The sequence below is a fragment of the Geotrypetes seraphini genome, chromosome 1 (genome assembly GCF_902459505.1).
Source record: "Geotrypetes seraphini chromosome 1, aGeoSer1.1, whole genome shotgun sequence".
NCBI classification, from domain to species: Eukaryota; Metazoa; Chordata; class Amphibia; order Gymnophiona; family Dermophiidae; genus Geotrypetes; species Geotrypetes seraphini.
The window spans coordinates 311,766,559-311,787,289 of NC_047084.1; the positions used below are offsets into that span (position 1 = coordinate 311,766,559).

The following is a 20,731-nucleotide window of genomic DNA, read 5'->3' on the forward strand; positions in this document are numbered from 1 at the left end:
AGTTGTTCTAAAGAGACATACCTGCTAGAGAAAACATTTTTAGTTTTGTAGCTACATACCTCACACAAAAAGATTGTGGTCTGTTCTTAGCAAAAATTTCTGGAACGCCAACAGCCTCCATCCAATAAGGGCTATTAGGGTGGTAGACAGATGGGTATAGTAGGTTTTGGGGGAGATTTTCTAAGTGACCAATCCATAACTATGGAATTAATTTTACCAGTTTCCCTTCTCTGGAAAAGATTTGGTGCTATATTAATACCTTTCAAATATTTAAATGTCTATCTCTCCCTGAATGTAGACTGCTTTCAGGAATAAATGACGAGCTGTCGCCCAAGATCAAATCTTCTGGGCCTCTTGACACAACAGGCGAGAGCCCGTCCCACCTTGTTTGTTGATGTAGTACATTGCAACTTGATTGTCTGTGCAAAGTAGTAGAACTTGAGGAAAGAGGAGATGCTGGAAAACCTTGAGGGCATAAAACATCGCTCGGAGTTCCAGGAAATTGATGTGATGTTTCTTTTCCTGGGCAGTCCAAAGACCCTGAGTTTGGAATTCGTTCAAGTGACTCCCCAAGCATAGGGGGACGCGTCTGTGGTGATGACTAGATGATGAGGAGGCAGATAGAACAGAAGGCCCCTGGATAGATTGTAAGATTTCAACCACCATTGCAGAGATTGTCGAAGAGACGATGTCACAGATATGTGTCGCGAACAAGGATCCGTCGCCTGGGACCACTGGGTAGCTAGGGTCCATTGAGGAGTGCGCAGGTGAAGACGTGCGAAGGGGGTGACATGAACTGTCGAGGCCATGTGACCCAAGAGTATCATCATTTGTTTTGCAGAGATGGACAGCTGTGAAAGCACCTGCTGACAAAGATGAAGAAGGGTCTGAAGGCTATTGGGTGGAAGAAACGCCCTCATGAGAACAGTGTCCAAGATCGCTCCAATGAACTGAAGCCGCTGAGTGGGGATGAGATGCGACTTGGGGCAGATTGATCTCGAAACCCAGAAGTTGGAGAAAAAGGATGGTCTGGTTGGTGGCTTGAAGGACTTCCTGAGATGAAGGAGCCTTGATCAACCAGTCGTCCAGGTAAGGGAAGACTTGAAGACGGTGAGAGAGTAGGAAAGCGGCCACCACAATGAGATACTTTGTGAATACCCTTGGAGAGGAGGCTAGACCGAAGGGTAACACTTTGTACAGGTAATGACAGCGATTGATCATGAAGCGGAGATACTGTCTGGAGGCCTAATTGACTGGGATGTGAGTGTAGGCCTCTTTGAGATCGAGGGAGCATAGCCAGTCGCCCTGAGTGAGAAGAGGATAAAGTGTGGCCAGAGAAAGCATTTTGAACTTTTCCTTGACCAAGCATTTGTTGAGATGTCGGAGATCTAGTATGGGTCTGAGGGAACCAGAAAGTAGCGGGAGTAGAATCCCTGCCCCTTCTGATCTAGAGGAACTTCCTCTATGGCGTTCAGAAGAAGAAGGGATTGGACCTCCTGAAGGAGGAGGGAGGACTGAGATGTGTTCAAAGCAGACTCTTTTGGAGGACTTTGGGAGGGAAGAGTCTGAAAATTGAGAGAATAGCCGTGGCGAATGATATTTAGAACCCACTGGTCTGAAGTGATGAGCTCCCAACGGCTGATGAAAAGGGAAAGACGTCCTTCTATGGGTTGAGACAGAAGGGAAGATGATGGAAGACTGGCTAGGCCCTGGAGAATGGAGTCAAAAGGGTTGAGTTGACTTCGGTTGCACAGCAGGTTTTACGTGCTGCTGCTGCAGAGCACGAGGTTGTTGGCGTTGCTGCTGACATGGACGCCTAGGCTGCTGAGGAGCAGATGGTAAGGGTCTAGCAGAGTATCGGCGCTGATAAGATTGTAGGCGAAAGGGTCGCGCAGGTGGAGGCTTTTTCTTGTTCTTGAGAAGAGTGTCCCAGCGAGTCTCATGGGCCGACAATTTCTGTGTGGTAGAATCGAGAGATTCACCAAATAACTCATCTCCAAGGCAAGGAGCATGGGCAAGGCGATCCTGGTGGTTGATGTCAAGCTCTGAAATCCTAAGCCAAGCGAGACGGCGCATAGCCACAGCCATCGCAGTAGCCCTCGAGGTGAGTTCAAAGGTTTCGTAAATTGTATGTACCATAAATTTCCGAAGCTGCAATAGGCTGGAAGTGCAGTGGTGGAAAGAAGGTAGTTTCCAGTCAGGCAAGTACTTCTTAAAGGAAGCCATTTGTTGAATAAGGTGTTTCAAATAGAAGGAAAAATGAAATGCATAATTGCCTGAGCGATTGGCAAGCATAGCATTTTGGTACAAACGCTTGCCAAACTTGTCCATGGCCTTCCCCTCTCTGCCAGGAGGGACAGAAGCATAGACACTAGTGCCCGCAGATTTTTTAAGGGTGGACTCAACCAACAAAGATTCATGTGGTAATTGTGGTTTATCAAAACCTGGAATGGGAATCACCTTGAATAAGGTATCCAACTTGCGAGGGGCACCTGGAATTGTTAAGGGTGTCTCAAAATTTTTATAAAAAGTCTCCCTCAAAATGTCATGAAGGGGCAATTTAAGTAATTCCTTTGGAGGCTGATCAAAGTCCAAAGCTTCAAGAAATGCCTTAGATTTCTTGGATTCAGCCTCCAATTGAAAGAGACTCGCACATCTCCTTTAGAAAAGATGTAAAGGAGGAATGGTCCGGCTTAGAGAAAGGGTCCTGTAGAGAGGGGTCCTCCTCACCCGAAGAACCCTCATCGTCAGATAGCAAGGGCTCCTCAGAGTCATCCCAGAGATCAGGATCTCTTATCTGGGAACCCCAACCTCGAGAGTCCGGCGTCGAAGGCTCAATGTGTCGGGTCTTACGTGCCGACTTCCTGGACCGTAAGGAGGCGGCACCGGGAGAAGTCAAAGGTTGCCGATGCCAGGACTGATCAGGCATAGGCAATGGCTCAGATGTTTGAACAGCCCGATGAAGACCTCTCGGTTCCGCGGTAAGTACCGGCATGGAAGCCGAAGAGGCAGAATGGACCGGTACCGACAGAGTGGAAGCCGACAATAGGGGCTGCTCCACGGCCGGTACCGGTGGCTCAGACCGGACCGGGTCAGGAAGGTTCGGCGCCAACAGAGCAGGAAGGAGTTGCTGCAACTGCTCTTTCAGTTGGACTTGAAGGACAGCCGCAATACGGGCATCCAAGGAAGGCACCGGTATCGCTTTCTTTTTCTGCAGTACCTGTGGTGCCGCTCGACGCCCAGAGGATGAGGAGGCCGAGGAGGATGCACTCACCTCTATAGGGGCGGAGCGTTTACGGGGGCGCCTCGAGGTCGGCAGGACTGGACTCTCTGCCACAGCGACCGGAGGATGCTCCAAGGAGGAAGGCTTCTTAGCCGGCTTACCTGTCGGGTGCGACGCCGGTGCAACGTCATGCGGCGTCAATGAAGTGGGCGCCGGCTGAGAAGCAGTCGATGCCGAGGGATCAGCCATTGCGGTACTGAAAAGGAGTTCTTGTTGAATTTGCCTGTTTTTGAAAGTGCGCTTCTTCAAAGTAGCACAATGGGTACAGGTGGAAGCCCTGTGATCCGGACCCAAGCACTGAAGACACCAATTGTGCGGGTCGGTCAACGAGATGGGCCTAGCACACCGTTGGCACTTTTTGAATCCAGGCTGAGGGGGCATGAAGGTGAACACGGCCTCCGCTAAATCGAAAGCGGAGGACTCGATGATGACACCAAGCCCCGCCGGGGTGAACCCGAGAAAAAGAAAAGAAACTAAAAGTTTTCTTCTTTTTTTTTTTTTGAAAAAGAAACAAATAATAAGAAGAAAGAAAACAAAAGTTTTCTGAAGACAAAATACGTGAGCGGACCATATGCATGTCTTCCTACCCTAGGCATGGGGTGAAAACACATCTTGGGTGCAACTATTGCACACCTTAACCATCAATGTACAGTTTGCATCTGTACATCACATCTCAACACTTGCAATCATTAGCAGAGAATATGGTGACAACATTGTAAGCGACAGCCTGCAACATGCAAGTATGTCCCAATGGGATACAGTAGGTAAAGTCCCATGAATATGCAAAGGAGTGCCCGTGTGATGTCCTTTCTGTCATTGGATATCTGCCAGCTACATGTGAGAAGTCAGGGACACTGTTGGTAACATGATTGGGGCCTCAATGGTCCATTGCCACCATGGCCCTCAGCTCTGCCCCTTCGGCTCCTACACAGGCTCCTGGAAGATGCCTACCAGCTGGCGCAGGAGCCTGACAATCTCCCCTCCTGCAGTTCAGCGCGCATATCGGCCACAACGTGCATTAGCTGTTCATAGGCCTCAGGAGGGGGAGGAACAATTGGGGCCGCTGGCTGCACATCCTGGGCTGGGGCTGGCCCTGCTGCCTCCATCGCCACCTCCTCATCCCCTTCAAGAGGGGGCATGTCTGCATAGACATCGGGGACCTCCCATGCTCCCTGCTCCTCCACCACGTGCTCTGGCACCACCTCCTCCACGCCCTGTGCCACATCCTGCACCTCTGCCGCCTGGCCCTCCTCCTCCACATCCGACACCTCCACTATGTTGTCATGTGGCAGACTCTCTTCAGATGCAGAGTAGCCTTCCTCCTCATCTGCTGCCTCTGCCATTGCCTCCCTGGCGGCCTCGAGGCACATATCCTGCACCACCTCCTGGGCTAGGCCCTCCGCAGCATGCTGTGCACAACCTGTGTATGGACAGAATATGATGTTAGGGTAACCATAGTGTGCATAGCTTTTATACTACATACACAATTAGCTATCCCACCCACCCCCACCCAACCCATTGCGACTAGGTGGGAGACAGGTCAGGCCAGTGTGTGAACACATATGTAAACTACTTTCTGTGTTCAGTGACACCGGCATACATCTAAACAAAAGGTGGCCAGGCTTATGCAGGTGACACTGAGTGGCCTTGATGTATATGTTGACACAGTGGCCTGACCGGCATCTCATCACCAATAGGTTGCATACCAGTACAGCTGCCAAAGAAGAGCACATTTACAAGAAGGTGAGCGTTGAGAGGTAGCAGACATGAGATGACATAGAATAGAGGGTGACAGGTGCAACTATGAAGCACACATTATGCTTAGATTCTGATTGTGTCTCTCTGAAGCCCCTCACCGCAATCATCTGCATTGTCAGGGAGGCATACCTGACCAAGGGATATATGCCTCTACAACAGCAGGCCTGACATTGGTCTAGAGGTATGAGGGTGACCTCCAGAGCAACATGTGGCCGGCAGCCTCTGAGACCTATATCCCTTGTTCGGGTATGCCTCCTTGACAATGCAGATGATTGCGGTGAGGGGCCTCAGAGAATGAGCACTCAGTATGCTATCAGCACCGATATCAACTGCAGAGATATTCATTGAGCTGACCATTAGCTCCTGTTTCTCCATTATAGCTTTTTTGCATCTGAGAGTCACCTCCACGTTTCAGGATATCTGGTATTTATTACAAGGCAGCTGTCATAACTGTGCTACTGACTTTAGTGTTGTTGGGGGGGGGCTGCCACTTACGTCCAGCTCAGAGGCAGTGTCTGGTGCGCCGGATTAGGGCTGGGTTCTCCCGGTGGACTCTGCGCCACCTGTGCCTCAGGGACTCGAGGTCCCGGTACACACCATAACGCCTGGAAGAACGATATGGTGGAGAATACGGTCAGGTGACAATCCTTTTCAAACATATGCAGTGTTATGAAGGCACTGAGCACATCACATCTGTCATGTAGATTCTGATGAGGTAGGGACCTGTCCAGGTATTAAACATCTGCCTGCCAAACTATTGTTATCCTTCATTATCTATCTATGTTTCCTTTATATATCTATCTATCTCTCTTGTTTTATGCAACACAGAATAAGCAAGCAGGTCCTTGACAAATGGGGGTGGGAGCAATAGGTGACAGGTTAAGTGACTAGGACACACTGGTTACATAGTGATGGGTACTGGGGTGATTCTCAACTATGCAGGGTGTCCCTTATTCTGGCCCAGACCCTCATGGCGACGTTGCGGGGTGGCCTCCTGCCATTGTGGCCAAACACCCGTGCCTCATACTGGAGACAGAGCTCCACTAGAGACTCTGTCTCCGCTAGGGAGTAGTTGGGCTCCCTACGCTCCACCATCACACCCGCACACACTCACAGAAGCTCTCACACACACACTCCCACACCCTCTCCCACACTCACCCTGGTGGCCACACACTCTTCCTGGCACGCCCTTCCTTACTACACTATCTCTCACTCCCACAATCGCTCACACTGTCACTGCTGTCTGTCTCCCTTACAATCTCTCTCACTTGCTCTCACACACACACTCACAGAAATACTCTCCAATCACTCGATCCCACAGTATTGATTGCTGTGATTGATTACTGCCTCCATCGCCACCTCCTCATCCCCTTCAAGAGGGGGCATGTCTGCATAGACATCGGGGACCTCCCATGCTCCCTGCTCCTCCACCACGTGCTCTGGCACCACCTCCGCCACGCCCTGTGCCACATCCTGCACCTCTGCCGCCTGGCCCTCCTCCTCCACATCCGACACCTCCACTATGTTGTCATGTGGCAGACTCTCTTCAGATGCAGAGTAGCCTTCCTCCTCATCTGCTGCCTCTGCCATTGCCTCCCTGGCGGCCTCGAGGCACATATCCTGCACCACCTCCTGGGCTAGGCCCTCCGCAGCATGCTGTGCACAACCTGTGTATGGACAATCACAGCAATCGCTCAGTAATCAATTTAACTCTCCTAACCTCCACCAAACTCCAACCACTCTCCTACTCCTCACTAAACTCCTACTACACCCACAAGGGTCGCACTTCCACGTGATGGTTTATATATGGGCATGCAGCAGGAAGTTGTTGGGGACAGTGTGACATCAGTGGGACATGTGCCAGGCCAACTAATAGATAAAGAGCGCTACACGACTAGCAAGTCGTCTAGCGGAACGCCGCGACAATAGTTGTACGTCCTGTTTGGACGAGTGACATTTTGGTAGGTAAAGTTGGACGCTTCGGTATAGCTCATGTGGACGTGTTTCTGGTGGACGTGTTACGTGCCGATAATCAACTGGCCTGGACGTCTTTTGGTTATCGACACATTTCCCTAGACTTTTTTACGCCGCTGACGCCTGGAGCTTTTATACGACTTATCGTTTATGCCCCTCCACGCCTATAGTTATGAATAATTGTAAAAAGCTTTTCAGACAGCACTGACATCAAGTCAAGCAAGTCCTCAGATTAAATATTTACCTACACTTCCAGAGAGAGAGAAAACAAATCTGGCACGTTACAGTAAATATTAAGCCATTGATCACTGGGGATTTAGAGATATTGCATAAAATTTTGCCTTGCCCTGAACACCTAGATTATTTTGGAATGGTGCCCATGGTCAGAACAAAGAAATGCTGGTTCAGGACAGGAACTGGAAATATTTGAGATAACTCTGTAAATGTTCATTGGCAGACAAGTTAAGTAGTTTCTCTTCTGGGGTTTTTTTTTCCTTCATGCTTACGGTAAAATCAGTTGGAATGTACCCTTAGTGTGTTCCAAAGGCTTCAACTTCAGCACTGGTTTATTTCCTTAAATCTTTTTTTTTTTTAATGCTGTACTAGTACGGTAACTAGAACTTAAGGATTTGAAGCTAAGGATTCAAAGGAGTTTGGAATAACGTTCATTATGGAAATGATCTCTCTTCTGTGTGTCATTCTGTGTATTATCTTTGAAACCAAGGGACAAAACGTGAGTATTTTATAATGTTTTCTAGTTTCTTAAAAAGGAGGTATGCAAGCATTTCAGTAGCCTGGCTAAAATTCTCTGTACTTGTTTTTAAGTTTCACTCTAGAAGATGAAGCTGTTTCAGTGAGCATCAATCTAGAGTTTTATGCTATACATGCAAAGAGAATTATGCTTGCTGCACTTTTTATGTCTAGCTTGGTTGGCAGAATGTTTCTAAGTAGCCTAATGATTAGAGCAGCCAACTAAGAGCCAGAGGTTCGAATCCCACTGTAGCTGTTCATAACAGAAGTTTGGTTATAACAGATTGGCTGTAGTCTGAGTTTAGTCCAAGGATGACTGGAAACCTCATATGCTGGAAGGGGGGGGGGGATGTTGAAATTTCCAAAGTTTTGTGAAAGAGCAAAGAGATTTCCTGTGTTTGTATTTGTTCACTGAAATGACACTAAGGGGTCAATGTTCAAAAGATTTTTCTAGTTAAAACTGGTTTGTTACCACTTAAATTCCCCATTTCCAGAACTAGCTGTACTTTGTTAATACAAATTCACTGTGTGCCATAGGAGCCAGCTCTGTGGGTGCTTGTGCACCCCAATATTGAGCAAACTCCTTAACTGTGTCCACATAGGGATCATTTCTATTGGGTATAGCACCCCAATCATTTTGAAAAGTTGGCTCCTATGCTGTGTGCACTGACTTACTGGTAAATGGATTTTAAAAACCTATGTCGGGACATTTATATGCAGGATTTCCAAAGTAAGTCATTTATCACTAGTAATTACAAGCACTACAGAATTAACATAGTAACAAAGTAAATGATGGCAGATAAAGACCCAAATGGTCCATCCAGTCTGCCCAACCTGATTCAATTTTTTTAAAATTTTTTTCTTCTTAGCTGTTTCTGAACAATACAAATCTCTGCCCGGTACTGTACTTAGGTTCAGGGCTGGATTAAAGGATAGGCCCAAGAGGCACTTGCCTAAAGTCCGACACTGTCAGGGGGGCCCCAGGGCCGGCATTATAGGGAGCAAACAGGGCAGCTTCCCTGGGTCCCACAGATCCAGGGGGCCCCGCGGTCCGAAGTGCTTTATTAAAACGCTACCTTTTCAGAGGGGCCCGACACGGCAGCCGTTCTCACAAGCTGCCGGCAGCTGCCCCAAAGCTTTCCCTCTCTGCAGCGATCTGCCCTGTCGGAAGCAGGAAGTCACAGCAGAGAGAAAACTTCAGAGCAGCCGCCAGCAGCTTGTGGGAAATGCTGCCATGTCTGACCCTTCTGAAAATGAACCTCCCGGATGACACTGCCCGCGCTTCCGCCGCACGTGCCTCCACTTAGACCCATCCCCCCCCCCGGCTCTCGTGGGTTCCAGTCCTCCATTACACTTGCCTTCCTGCTACTGCTGGGACTCCCGGTTCGAATCTGCGCGGGGGAAGGAGCTTTTACTGACTGATGCAGGAAAATAAAAGATCATGGGGATGGCAGGTACGTTTCCCTTAAAAGCAATCTTCTGCAACTGCCAGCAAATGAAAATGGACAGGGTTTTGTTTGCCAGGGACAGGAGGCTGCCCAATGATCCACACACCCCAATCCAAGGCCCTCCTCGACCATCCTAGGCCCCTTATTCCAGTCCCCCTCCTTCCCTAAATTCCTGATGATCTAGAACAGTGGTTCCCAACCCTGTCCTGGAGGACCACTAGGCCAATCAGGTTTTCAGGCTAGCCCTAATGAAAATGCATGAGAGAGATTTGCATATAATGGAAGTGAGAGGCATGCAAACCTGCTCCATGCATATTCATTAGGGCTAGCCTGAAAACCCGATTGGCCTGATGGTCCTCCAGGACAGAGTTGGGAACCACTGATCTAGAAGGTGTAAGTGGGGCAGGAGTGATGCCTATTTACTCCTGCCTATGGCCACAGTTCCATCCAATATGGCAGCTGCAAATTTTACCACAGATTTATGGTACCACTAGGGGTCTTGGTAGTAACTTGAGACTATTGTGGCCACCCTATTCAGAGTGGAGGGTGCAGGACTAAGGCCCCCCCCCCCCCTTTTGTTGCCAAAAATAATTTTCTGGGTCCCCCTTCCAAAAGCAGATAAGCCCCCACCTTCCCCAAACAAAATGAACATTCTCCTAGAAGACACAGGAAATGATATCAAGTGAAAAAATTTTGGCTACCCATCTTTAATATGTGTCTGTGAGAAAGGGTTTGAGGGTCTGTACTGGAGGAGAGTGAGTATGAGTGAGTGAGTGTGTGTGCATATAACTTTGAATGACAGAGAGATGTTGTGACCCATCTTCACTCCAGGCTACATGACTTGAGCATATCTGTTGCTGTTCTTACCTGGTTCCACACGGCCTAATGCCCATCAACTTCCCTCTCCACTACTTACTGGGCACCACAGGGTTCTATCCTGGAAAGTGTATAGAGTAAGGAGAGAGGTCTGCAAAGAAACTAAACTGATTGGGGATAGCTCAATAGGGAGACCTGATCCTGAGTTTCAGAAAACAGAAAGTAACCGAACAAAGCTGGCCTACAGTCCTTACAGGAAAAGGACTGGATGCTGCTGAAAGAGAGAGGAGATGGTGGTCCAAGTCTTGGGTGCTGCTTGATGTGCATGGTCTAAGTGAAAAGGAGCAGTGGGGAATGGGGAAATGAGGAGGAGACAAAGAGAGAGAGAGATTGGAGCTTTCGAAATATAGTGAGAGCATTATTCGCCGATGATGCCAAACTATGTAACATTGTGAGTAACGGCAGTCTGTCCGACAGCATGACGCAAGACCTGCTTTTATTGGAACATTGATCCTCGACCTGGCAGCTTAGCTTCAACGCTAACAAATGCAAGGTCATGCACCTTGGCAACAATAATCCGTGCAGAATGTACACATTAAATGGTGAAACCTTAGCAAGGACTACAGCAGAACGGGGGCCATCAAGTGGAGAAGGCTTCATCCAGGGCTAGGCAAATGCTGGGTTGTATCCGGAGAAGCTTTGTTAGTCGGAAGGGTCAAGATAAGGAAATTGGGTCATTAGGGCATAGACAGGGGGGTGGGTAAGCAGAGTGGGCAGACTTGATGGGCTGTGGTCCTTTTCTGCCGTCATCTTCTGTGTTTCTATGTCCTAATGCCTTTGTACAGAACCATGGTGAGGCCTCATCTGGAGTACTGCGTACAATTCTGGAGGCCACATTACCGTAAAGATGTGCTGAGAGTCGAGTCGGTACAGCGAATGGCCACCAGGATGGTCTCGGGGCTCAAAGATCTATCATACGAAGAAAGGTTGAACGAATTGCGGCTATGCTCTCTCGAAGAACGTAGGGAGAGAGGACACATGATTGAGACGTTTAAGTATGTCACTGGTCGTATCAAGGTAGAAGATGATATTTTCCTTCTTAAAGGACCCTCGGCCACAAGAGGACACCCGCTGAAAATAAAGGGCGGGAAGTTTCATGGCGACACCAGGAAAGAGTGGTTGACAGCTGGAATAAGCTCCCAGTACAGGTGATCGAGGCCAGCAGCGTGCCAGATTTTAAGAACAGATGGGATGCTCATGTCGGATCTCTATGAGGGAAAGGTCATCAGAGAGCGATTAACTAGGGGGGTGGGTCAATGGAGTGAGCAGACTCGATGAGCCTCGGCCTTTTTCTGCCGTCACTTTCTATGTTTCAGGTCTTAGCTTATGCCCAGAAGCTGGAATATAACTGAATTATTGATAAAGAGGAGAGAGGCAAAAGTCTGTCAAGAGTGAAAGATGTGTGATCTTGAAAGATGCTCTGAGGAGATCATGAGATACACTCCTAAAACCTATGAAACCTTTTGATGATTTTGCAACTTCTTGTTCTTTATCTAAATATTTCTATTTTTAATTTGTGATTACTTATTCCATACTGGGAGAGGGTATATCTGTGTTCTGTGTGTATGAAAGACATGGTTTTCTGTTAGCGTTGACTAGCCTTGTTTAGCGAAATGCATCGAGCGTGGTTCTTGGGAGCACCTTGAATAAATCTAATTTGAATTTCCTTATTGTCTGTCGATCTTTTGTTTCATGTTGGATTCTTTGGACTGCTTGCCTTGTTGTTTTGTTACAACATGGAGTAGAACGTACTAGAGGAGTTACAGATTTGGTTGTTTATACATACATATGGGTTATAGTTGGTCGACATAGAGTGAGGCAGTTGAGAGGTGTTGTAAACTTGGTTATTAATATAGACTTATTTTGGGTAGTATTACTGCTTTACAATATATTTGAACACTTTTATATACATATTGAAAGGGTTCAGAGTTAATGTCCCTGGTAAGTAGGAGGGAAGGAAGGGGGATTTGTTCAGAGATGTTTGGGGTTGCATAGAAGAAAAACTATGCATTGGTATGCTAATCTTTGTTTTGAATTAAATAAAAAGAAAATACAGGTGGAAGTAAATAAGAAAACAGATAAATGGGGGCAGGGCAGGGCCTGGGGGGCCCAGTGTACTTGTGTGCCTAGGGGCCCTTGAAGAATTAATCCTGCCCTGCTTAGGTTCCAACTACTGAAAAGTTCTTTTTTATTGTATAGACTTACATCAAAAAAGCATTACAATTCAACACATTACAAAGTCACAGCAGCAAATATCATACAAATAATACAAACATAAACTGACACTTCATTATCCCCACACCAAACCTGTACACATGAAAACTAAACAGCCCCAAACCCTGTACACAAAGTGACTAGAAACCTCCCTCCCCCCCAGCAATAAATAAACATAAATACAAAAACTCAGTTAAAACAAAAACTGAAACACTCATCCACAGGCGTCAGGGAGGCCGAAGCCGCACCCCCTTCCACAGTAAACGCCACTGCTGTTCACTCCTTCTTTTTCTCTCTGCTTCTGCAACTTGGCAAATTGCCCGCACCACATCCATCGCCACTGTGTCCGGTGCCAGCTGTCGCTGCCTCAGCGACATCTGGCAATGTGCCATCCAAATGAAATATTTCAGTATGATCAAAATAATAAAAAAAGTTTCACCATACACCCTCTTCCCCCCACCCCCCCTATAAACCCAATCCACATAACTCAGACTTTCAAACAAACCCACCTGAAACCCCAAATCCCTAGCCACCCTCCTCCCCACCTCAACTGAAAAGGGGCAAAAACACAAAAAATGTTCCATTGTTTCTAGCACTCCCTGGCACTCCCCCCCTTGGACACTCCTTGTCAGTCACAGATCTACACTTCAGATTCGCCCGGACATACATCTTGCCGTGCAGTGCCAGCCATGCCACATTGAAGTACTTAGGGGCAGGCGTGGCATCGCCACAAACGGAGTGCCTGCTGTTGACGTATCCCTGAGCAATCCTTCAGCAGAGGTTCCACCACATAACACTGGTGCAGCACTCTTTCCGTCCATTTCTTCCTCCCCTCCACCACTTCATCCACCGTTACCCTCCAACTCCTAACTAAACGGGCCATGTCCGCCTGACCCGGCACCCCTGCCAAAACCCTCACCAACTGCTTCTTCCCTATGTCCACTCCCCCCAACCAGTCTTTCCAAAACACTGTACCCCACGTTTGAACACTTTCTACCCATGCAACCTTTTCCTGCTGTCCCCTCACCAACCCCCCAAATGGAACTGAAGGAAGAGGGAGGAGAAAAAAAGAATGGGGTTCACCATCCCCAAGCCCCCTTGTTCTATTGCCAAATATGTTACCCCCCTCTTTATTGGATTTAAGCGATTACCCCAGAGACACTGAAAAAAGAGACTGTACATCGTAGCGTGCAACCCCTGCGGGAGCAAACACACATAACTAAGGAATAGGAACAAAGGAACCAAATATACTTTCATTAGATGCACCCGTTCCAGAATTGTCAGCTTCCACTGCTTCCAGGCTTCCACCTTCTGCCGCCCTTCCTGGATTTTTCCCTTTCAATTCTCCATTTGATACGCCTCATCCCCACTGAAGACAACCCCCAGCACCCTTACCCTCCCCTCTGGAGGCAAGAACCCACTTGTACTCTCCACCTCCCATGCCGGATCCCCGCGTTTCAACAAATGACTCTTTTCCTGGTTAATGCACGCCTCTGTGGCTCCTGAATACTCTCCCAGTTTTTCCTCCAACCACCTAAACTCTCTATTTGAAGACACAATACAGAGATGTCATCGGCATATGCCACCACCCTGACCTTTGTGCCTTCCCCCATATCTATCCCTGTTAAACCCCCATCCTTCTCCAGCCGCTGCAGCAATGGATCGTTGGCAAACATATATAGCAATGGACTTAAGGGACATCCCTGTCTCACCCCTTTCCCAATGGAGAAACTCTCCCCATTCACCAAGGGAAAGGTTGCTGCCTCCCTATACAGAGTCTTCAACCCCTCCAAAAACTGCACAGGAATCCCATACTTTGTTAGAACCCCCCACAAATATTCGTATGGCACCCTATCAAAGGCTGTGGCTTGGTCCAAACTAACTAGCACCCGCCCCCCCTGGGCCCTCCGACCCTTCTCAACTGCCTCTCTTACTGTTACCGCTGCTTCTATTGCCCCCTCCCCTGCACGCCACACATCTGTGCTGGTGCCAGTACTGCTGCCGCCACCTCTCCCAGTCTTGCGCACATCATCTTTGCTAAAATTTTCCTATCTGTATTAAGCAAAGAAATCGACTTCCAATTTCCCACCCTTGACCCTTCCTTCCCTGGCTTTGTAATAAAAACCAATACCACCTCCCTCATGGACCTAGGCAGAACAGGCTGACAGCTAAGCTCCGTAAACAGCCGTACCAAGAAAGGTATCATCTGCTCACAAAATGTCTTAAAAAACTCGGCTGTCAACCCATCTGGACCGGGTGATTTCCCTCTGGTCAGGCCGGCTATCGCCTGTCTTACCTCCTCCACCGTCCATGGGCCATTCAGCGCTTCTGCCTCCTCCTCTGTTAACCCTCTCCCCACCCCCGGAGTCCCCTTTATATATTCCTCCCACTCCTCCCTTTCCTCTTGCCCAACTGCAAAGAGCCCCCCAAAATGCTCTCCCACCACCCACAACCCTTCTCGTGACTCCTGCTCTATCCCCTCATTGTCCCACAAACTTCCCACCTTCCGCCGCCTGACCCTCTCTCTGCATGCCCTGAAAGGGTCTGGTGAGATGAAATGCCCTTTCCCACACTAAGGACCTATATCTATCGTACTGTAGTGCTTCAATTTTTCCCTTGAGTACCTGAATCCCCTCCCCCTTTTCACCCCCCTTCCACCCTCCAATTTAATTCCTTCCTCAGGGCTACCAGCCTCCCCTCCCTATTTTGTGATGCCCTCCTACTTATTTTCTTGAAAAAACCCTTGATCCTACCCTTCACAACCTCCCACCATCCCCCCAATGACCCGTACGCGCTCACAGTAGACAGCTGGTCTGTCCAGAACTCTCTAAAGACCTCCTGTACACTCTCCTCCTGTAGCCATGCACTGTTGAGCCTCCACAGACCCCTACCCATAACCGGGTTCTTCCCCCCTACCTGAATGCTCACCAGAGCGTGATCCGTAAATTCAACATGCTGCACTTGGGGAGGGTCCTGACAGTCTTCCCTCCTTACAAAAAAACTGTCAATACGACTGCGGCATTTCCCCCTGTCAAACGTAAACCCCCCTTGCTTCCCAAAACTGTATAAATATCAACCAGCCCTGCCCCCTCCCCCACCTGTTTCAAAAATAATTCATCATATCCTAAAGAAAATTTCCTCCCTTCCCTATCCTCCTGCCTCACCACTGCATTAAAATCCCCTCCCCACACCACCCTCCTGGCCGTGTATAAATATGGTCTGATCCGGGAGATTAGAGCTTTACGCTCCCACTTCCTCTGAGGACTGTAGATATTCACCAACCTTACCTCCTCCCCTTTCACCATTGCATCCAATATCTGGCCCCCTTCCCCCACCCAATTCCACCATCCTACGCACTTCCACCGCTCTGGAGTTAAACAGAATTGCCACCCCCTCATAAGCCTCCTGGGCTAATACCCAGTATGATGGCCCCCATTTCCAGTCCCTTTTAGTGTTCCACAATAAACTGGGGTGGTCAACCCTTGTTTCTTGCAACATGATAACATCCAATTTTTTGGAAGGCAGGAACTCATAAACAGAAACCGCTTTCTCTCCGTTCGGAGACTAGCAACATTCAAAGTTGCAATATTCAAACCAGGACCCCCCATCATGACACTAATTTAGATTTCTTCCCCCCTTCTCTCCGCTCCCCTCTTCCATTCCCCTCTTCACCACCACCCCTGGCGGGACCGCCTCGCCCTCCGCCAGAATCAACTCTTCCCCAATTCCTTCCCTTTCCTTATCTTCCCCTTCCTTAATCACATCCCTTCCCACCAGCAAAATGCTCCCCCCCTCTACTTCCATACCCTCCTTCCCACCCACCTCTATTTAGAAAAGCCCCTCTCCCATCCCCTTCCTCTCCCACTGTCTCAACCCACAACCTCTCCAGAATCACCACCGGGTATTCCTGCTGCCCTCCCTCCCGACCTTTTTTCCCTTTCCTCTTCTGGGACACCCCACCTCCATCCTCTTCCTCCTGTGCCAATTCACTAAACCTGTTAGTATCCTCGACCCTATCCCCCCTTCTTTTCCTCTGGTGTTTCCCCACCTTCTTACTACGTACCTTTTCCCATGTACCCTCATCCCCACCCCCACCCTCTCTCTCCTCCTCTGCTTCCTGCACCAGCCCTTCACCCTGCCTCACCTTTTCCTGGCTATCTTCCTGACCACCCTCCTGATCCCGTTCCTCCTCCTGGGCCCACTCCTGAGGTTCCTCCCCTTCCCCATCATTTTCCTCTCGCCACCTGTTAGGGTAGGACACACCATACTTAGATGCCTAAACGATCCACATCGAAAACATACCCTGGGCTGCCCCCTTGTAAAAACATTGGATGCGCTCTCTCCCAATGTATGCCACTGATGGAACATGCTGTATCACATTACCCACTTGACTTAGCTTCATGCTGGCCGTCCATCCACCAGCCCAGATCTTACTTGGGTCCATGATCTTCACTAATGGAGTCTGAAGCACCCCATACCGATTCAACCAGTATGTCAGGTCTGAACTGCAGATGGACTCATTTCTCACCAACACTATCACTTGAACAAGGTCAGGTTTACTCACAGGTATGGCTTTAAATTCTGCCCACTGCTCCCTCCCCCTCACCCCCTCATATCCCAAAATAACTCTAAACCCCTCTGTCTCTGGAAACTGATGTCATACTCTGGAACCATTACCGGATGAATTCAGGCATACAGGTCCTCAGGGATGAAGCCCACCCCCAGAACCATTCTCAACACCCTGTCCCTTGTTGGCATATTCCCCACCCATACCCACTTCAACCGAACCACATTTCTTCTCTTGAAAATACCACCCTCTCCCCCTCCCCCACCATTCCCATTCCCTCTACCATTATCCCTCCTCCCCCCACTCTCCCCTTGCGCATTCCCCCTCCCCCGATTCCTACCCCCCTGCCCCGATCCCCCAGCCACCACATCTGCAAAAGATATTCCCCGTTTAACCCCTTTCCGGGCACCATGCCCACTACCACCAGATCCCCCACCCTCTCCCACCCCCTCCCCATTCACATCCATAGAGACCTGTCCTACTTCAAACTGCTCTGCATTCAGTTCTCTCAACTGCAGTTCTTTAGAACAAGGCAAAGCTTGCTTTGTCCCTTGCTTCCGTTGCAGCAGCGCTGTTCCATCACCAGCAACCTCCTCCTGCACTGGCCTCTGGAGTTTCTCTTGTTCCTGCTCCTGCTCTCGACTCCACTCCACACCTTCCACCACACTGGAAACAGCAACCTGCTGTTCACTGCTCTCAGAGTTAGGTTGGCCCAGAGAACTCCTCCCATGGGCTGCATTCTGCCCCACTCCCATTAGCTGGGATTTTCTTTGCAGCAGGAACCCAGGTGTATGTAATCCCTGCCTGTTCTCAGTCACATTCAAACCATTTTCTTCTACCATCTCCTCCTCCATGAACTTCAGTATGTTACTTGGTAATCTCTGCTCAGCTGCCAGCAGTTCCAAAGCCTCTCCTTCAGGTGCTTTAATTAAAGATTTTGATTGCTCAAACTCTGTCTCCAAGTATTTTCCTCTTTGTGTGGTTTTTTTTCTTTCTGTGCTCCTTTGTCTGCCCCTCTTCCACTCCAGCTTCTAATTTGCTGTTCCCAGTTACTGCTTTGTTTTTCTCCCCAGCTATAACAGTCCAAACTTTCCCCAAGCTGGTTACCTGTAGCATTTGTGGAGATTGCTTTCTCCACAACTGTTATGGAGGCTTGCTGTTCCTCCACTACTGGTCTGGGAGTTTGCTGTTCTACTGCAGTGCTGGGCGCTTGCTTTTCCTTCTGTACAATTTCAGCCCTGGGTTCTCCTGCTGCCCTTACCACCGGGTGTCTAACTAGCCCAGCCATCCTCTCACGATTCCTATATATTTCTGCTATAGGGTTTGTACTGTCTTTTGTAATGGTTGTCATTTCAGCCATGCAGTTCTCAACCTGCCTTTGCAAAAACTGTTGTTCCTTCTTATATTTCTTTTTCTGCTCCTCTGGAGCCAGCTTGCAAAGTGTGGCCACCATGCGCTGTTTCTTTTGCAGGTCTTGGAGCTTCCTCTCCAAGCCTGCCATTCCTTTAACTGTTAGTATGGCTCTTGTGGCCAAATCTAACTCCAGCTCTCCCTTCTCTCCACTGAAAAGTTCCTCCTCTGATTCCAATGAATCTTCCACCACAGTAACTGCCTGGTTTTTCTGCCTGCCCACCTCCACCTCCAAAGCCCAGGCCCTGCCAGACCCCTGGTGTACCTTTTCTCTCCCTGGCTCCAATGCTGGGGAAGGAACCCCTCTTCCGGGAGTCCTGGGGTCTGGCTTTCCTGGCTTCCTCTAGCCCGAAGGCCCAGGCTTCTCCTCATCACATTCCAGCTTGTTCTCCATAATAGGCCGTCCTGCCTGGGACTTCCCCTGGGAAGGGACCCCAGGCTTCATAGCTCTGCCTGGGGCACAGAGCTAGGCCCAGCTCCCACCTTCCACAGGTCTCTGGTTCCCAGCTCCTCTCACAACCACAGTCACACACAGACTGGTTCCAACTACTGAAGTCCCCGTCAAAGCTCACTCCATCCCATCTACATCATCCCAGCCATTGAAGCCCTCCCCAGCAAATCCTCAACCAAATGGCCATATACGGACACAGACTGTGCAAGTCTGCGCCATTGCCATTAGCAATAACTGAGTATCACTGCATAAAATGGGATGTGTGTTAAAATAATGCTCATTAACTACAGTATTTTAGCACACTATATAGTGGTTTTCTCCACTAGCACAATTCTGTATTTTAGTAACGAACTGTTAGTGTGATATTTAGCACTGGCTGGCTAAATTTATCCATCTAAATCCATTTTTCACAAATTGCCACTTGTGTGTTTATATATAATTAAATGTTTAGCTGTGACTTCAGCAGGCTGCTTACAGCTGAATATCTGGATAAAGTTAACTGGTTAAAATTAGCAGCTAACGTTAACATAAGAGCATAGAATATAGAGTTGCCATACTTGGATAGACCGAATGTCTATCAAGCCGAGTATCCTGTTTCAAACAGTAGCCAGCCTGGGTCAGAAGTAACTAGCAAGATCCCAAGTAGTAAAACAGATTTTATGTTGCTTATCCTAGGAATACGCAGTGGATTTCTTCAAGCCATCTCAATAATGGCCTATGAACCTCTCTTCTAGGAAATTATCCAAACCTTTTTTTTAAACCTTCTAAACTAACTGATTCCATCACATTCTCCAGCAACAAATTGCAGAGTTTAATTACACATTGAAGAAATATTTTCTCCAGTTTGTTTTAAATCTATTACTTAGTCACTTCATGTATGCCCCCTAGTCCTAGTATTTTTGGAAAGTATAAACAAGCGATTCATATCAATCCTTTCCACTTCACTCTATAATTCTAGCATTGCCAAAATAGCATTTCTGGATATTCAAATAATAAAACAAACTAGAAGCAGTAGGACGAATAATTTTAGTAAAATAGAAGTCCCAGTCCTTATCAGTCCCACTCCACGACGTCTCTGAAGACCAGATAGTTGTAGATCTTTGAGATCTAGGAAACTGATGAGATCTAAGTGCCTCATAAAAACGGGAGGTGGAGTGGCCTAATGAAACACTTAGTTGAGAAAGTAGCGTGAATGTAGACGTATGAGAGTATTGAAATATAGAAGGAGAACATCGCTTCAGACAATGAGATAGCTGAAGCCAATGGAAACATTCAGAAGGAGGAAGAGCAAATTTTGCCATAAGCTGAGAGAATGTAAGAAGAGAATTGCTATCGGAAACTTGAGCAATTGTCTGAATTCCTTTATCCATCCATTTCTGCCATTGTAAAGGACGATTATCAATCAATATATTGGAGTTATACCATAGAGGAGAGGATGATACGTGCCAATGGTTTTGATGAGTAATGGAATCGAAGAGCTGTATAGCCCAAAGAGTAGAACGAATGGTTACAGAAGTGATGGAAACTATTGATAGGTGGGCACAAGGAAGACAAGTAAGAAGGATAGGGTGAGCTAAGCAGCGTTCAATATGAATCCATGCAGGTAATCTATCATCTGAAACAGGATAGTACATCCAGAAAGAGCTATATCGAAGAAAAGCAGCAGTATGATAGAGAAAAAAATCTGGAAAATTCATTCCTCCATCAGTCTTAACTGATTTAAGTATGTGAAGGGTGATGTGGGGGGGGGGGAGGGGGTTCTTACACCAAAGGTATTCAATTAGTTTATGTTCTATGGATTTATAAAAGGCTTTTGGGGCAAAAGTAGGGAGCATAGCAAGATAATAATTAACAATGGGAGTGATGATCATTTTAATGGTCTCCAATCGTCCCCACCAGGATAAAGAGAGGGGAGACCAACGTTTTAGTAAAGAATCCACCTTAGTGGTAATAGCATCGAGATTTAGTGACATCAAAGTATTTCTAAACTAAATCCCAAT

The 20,731-nt window shown here is 48.0% G+C and overlaps 1 protein-coding gene across 1 annotated transcript in view; it reads left to right on the forward strand.

The window, feature by feature from the left end:
• Positions 1-7,523: 7,523 nt before the first annotated feature.
• CFI (complement factor I) overlaps positions 7,524-20,731 on the forward strand; it is a 153,913-nt gene continuing 140,705 nt past the window's right edge. The window contains exon 1 of the mRNA XM_033956085.1: positions 7,524-7,748. Coding sequence (XP_033811976.1) covers positions 7,686-7,748 — 63 coding nt within the window. The 5' untranslated portion in view covers positions 7,524-7,685. The remainder of the gene's footprint in view (positions 7,749-20,731) is intronic.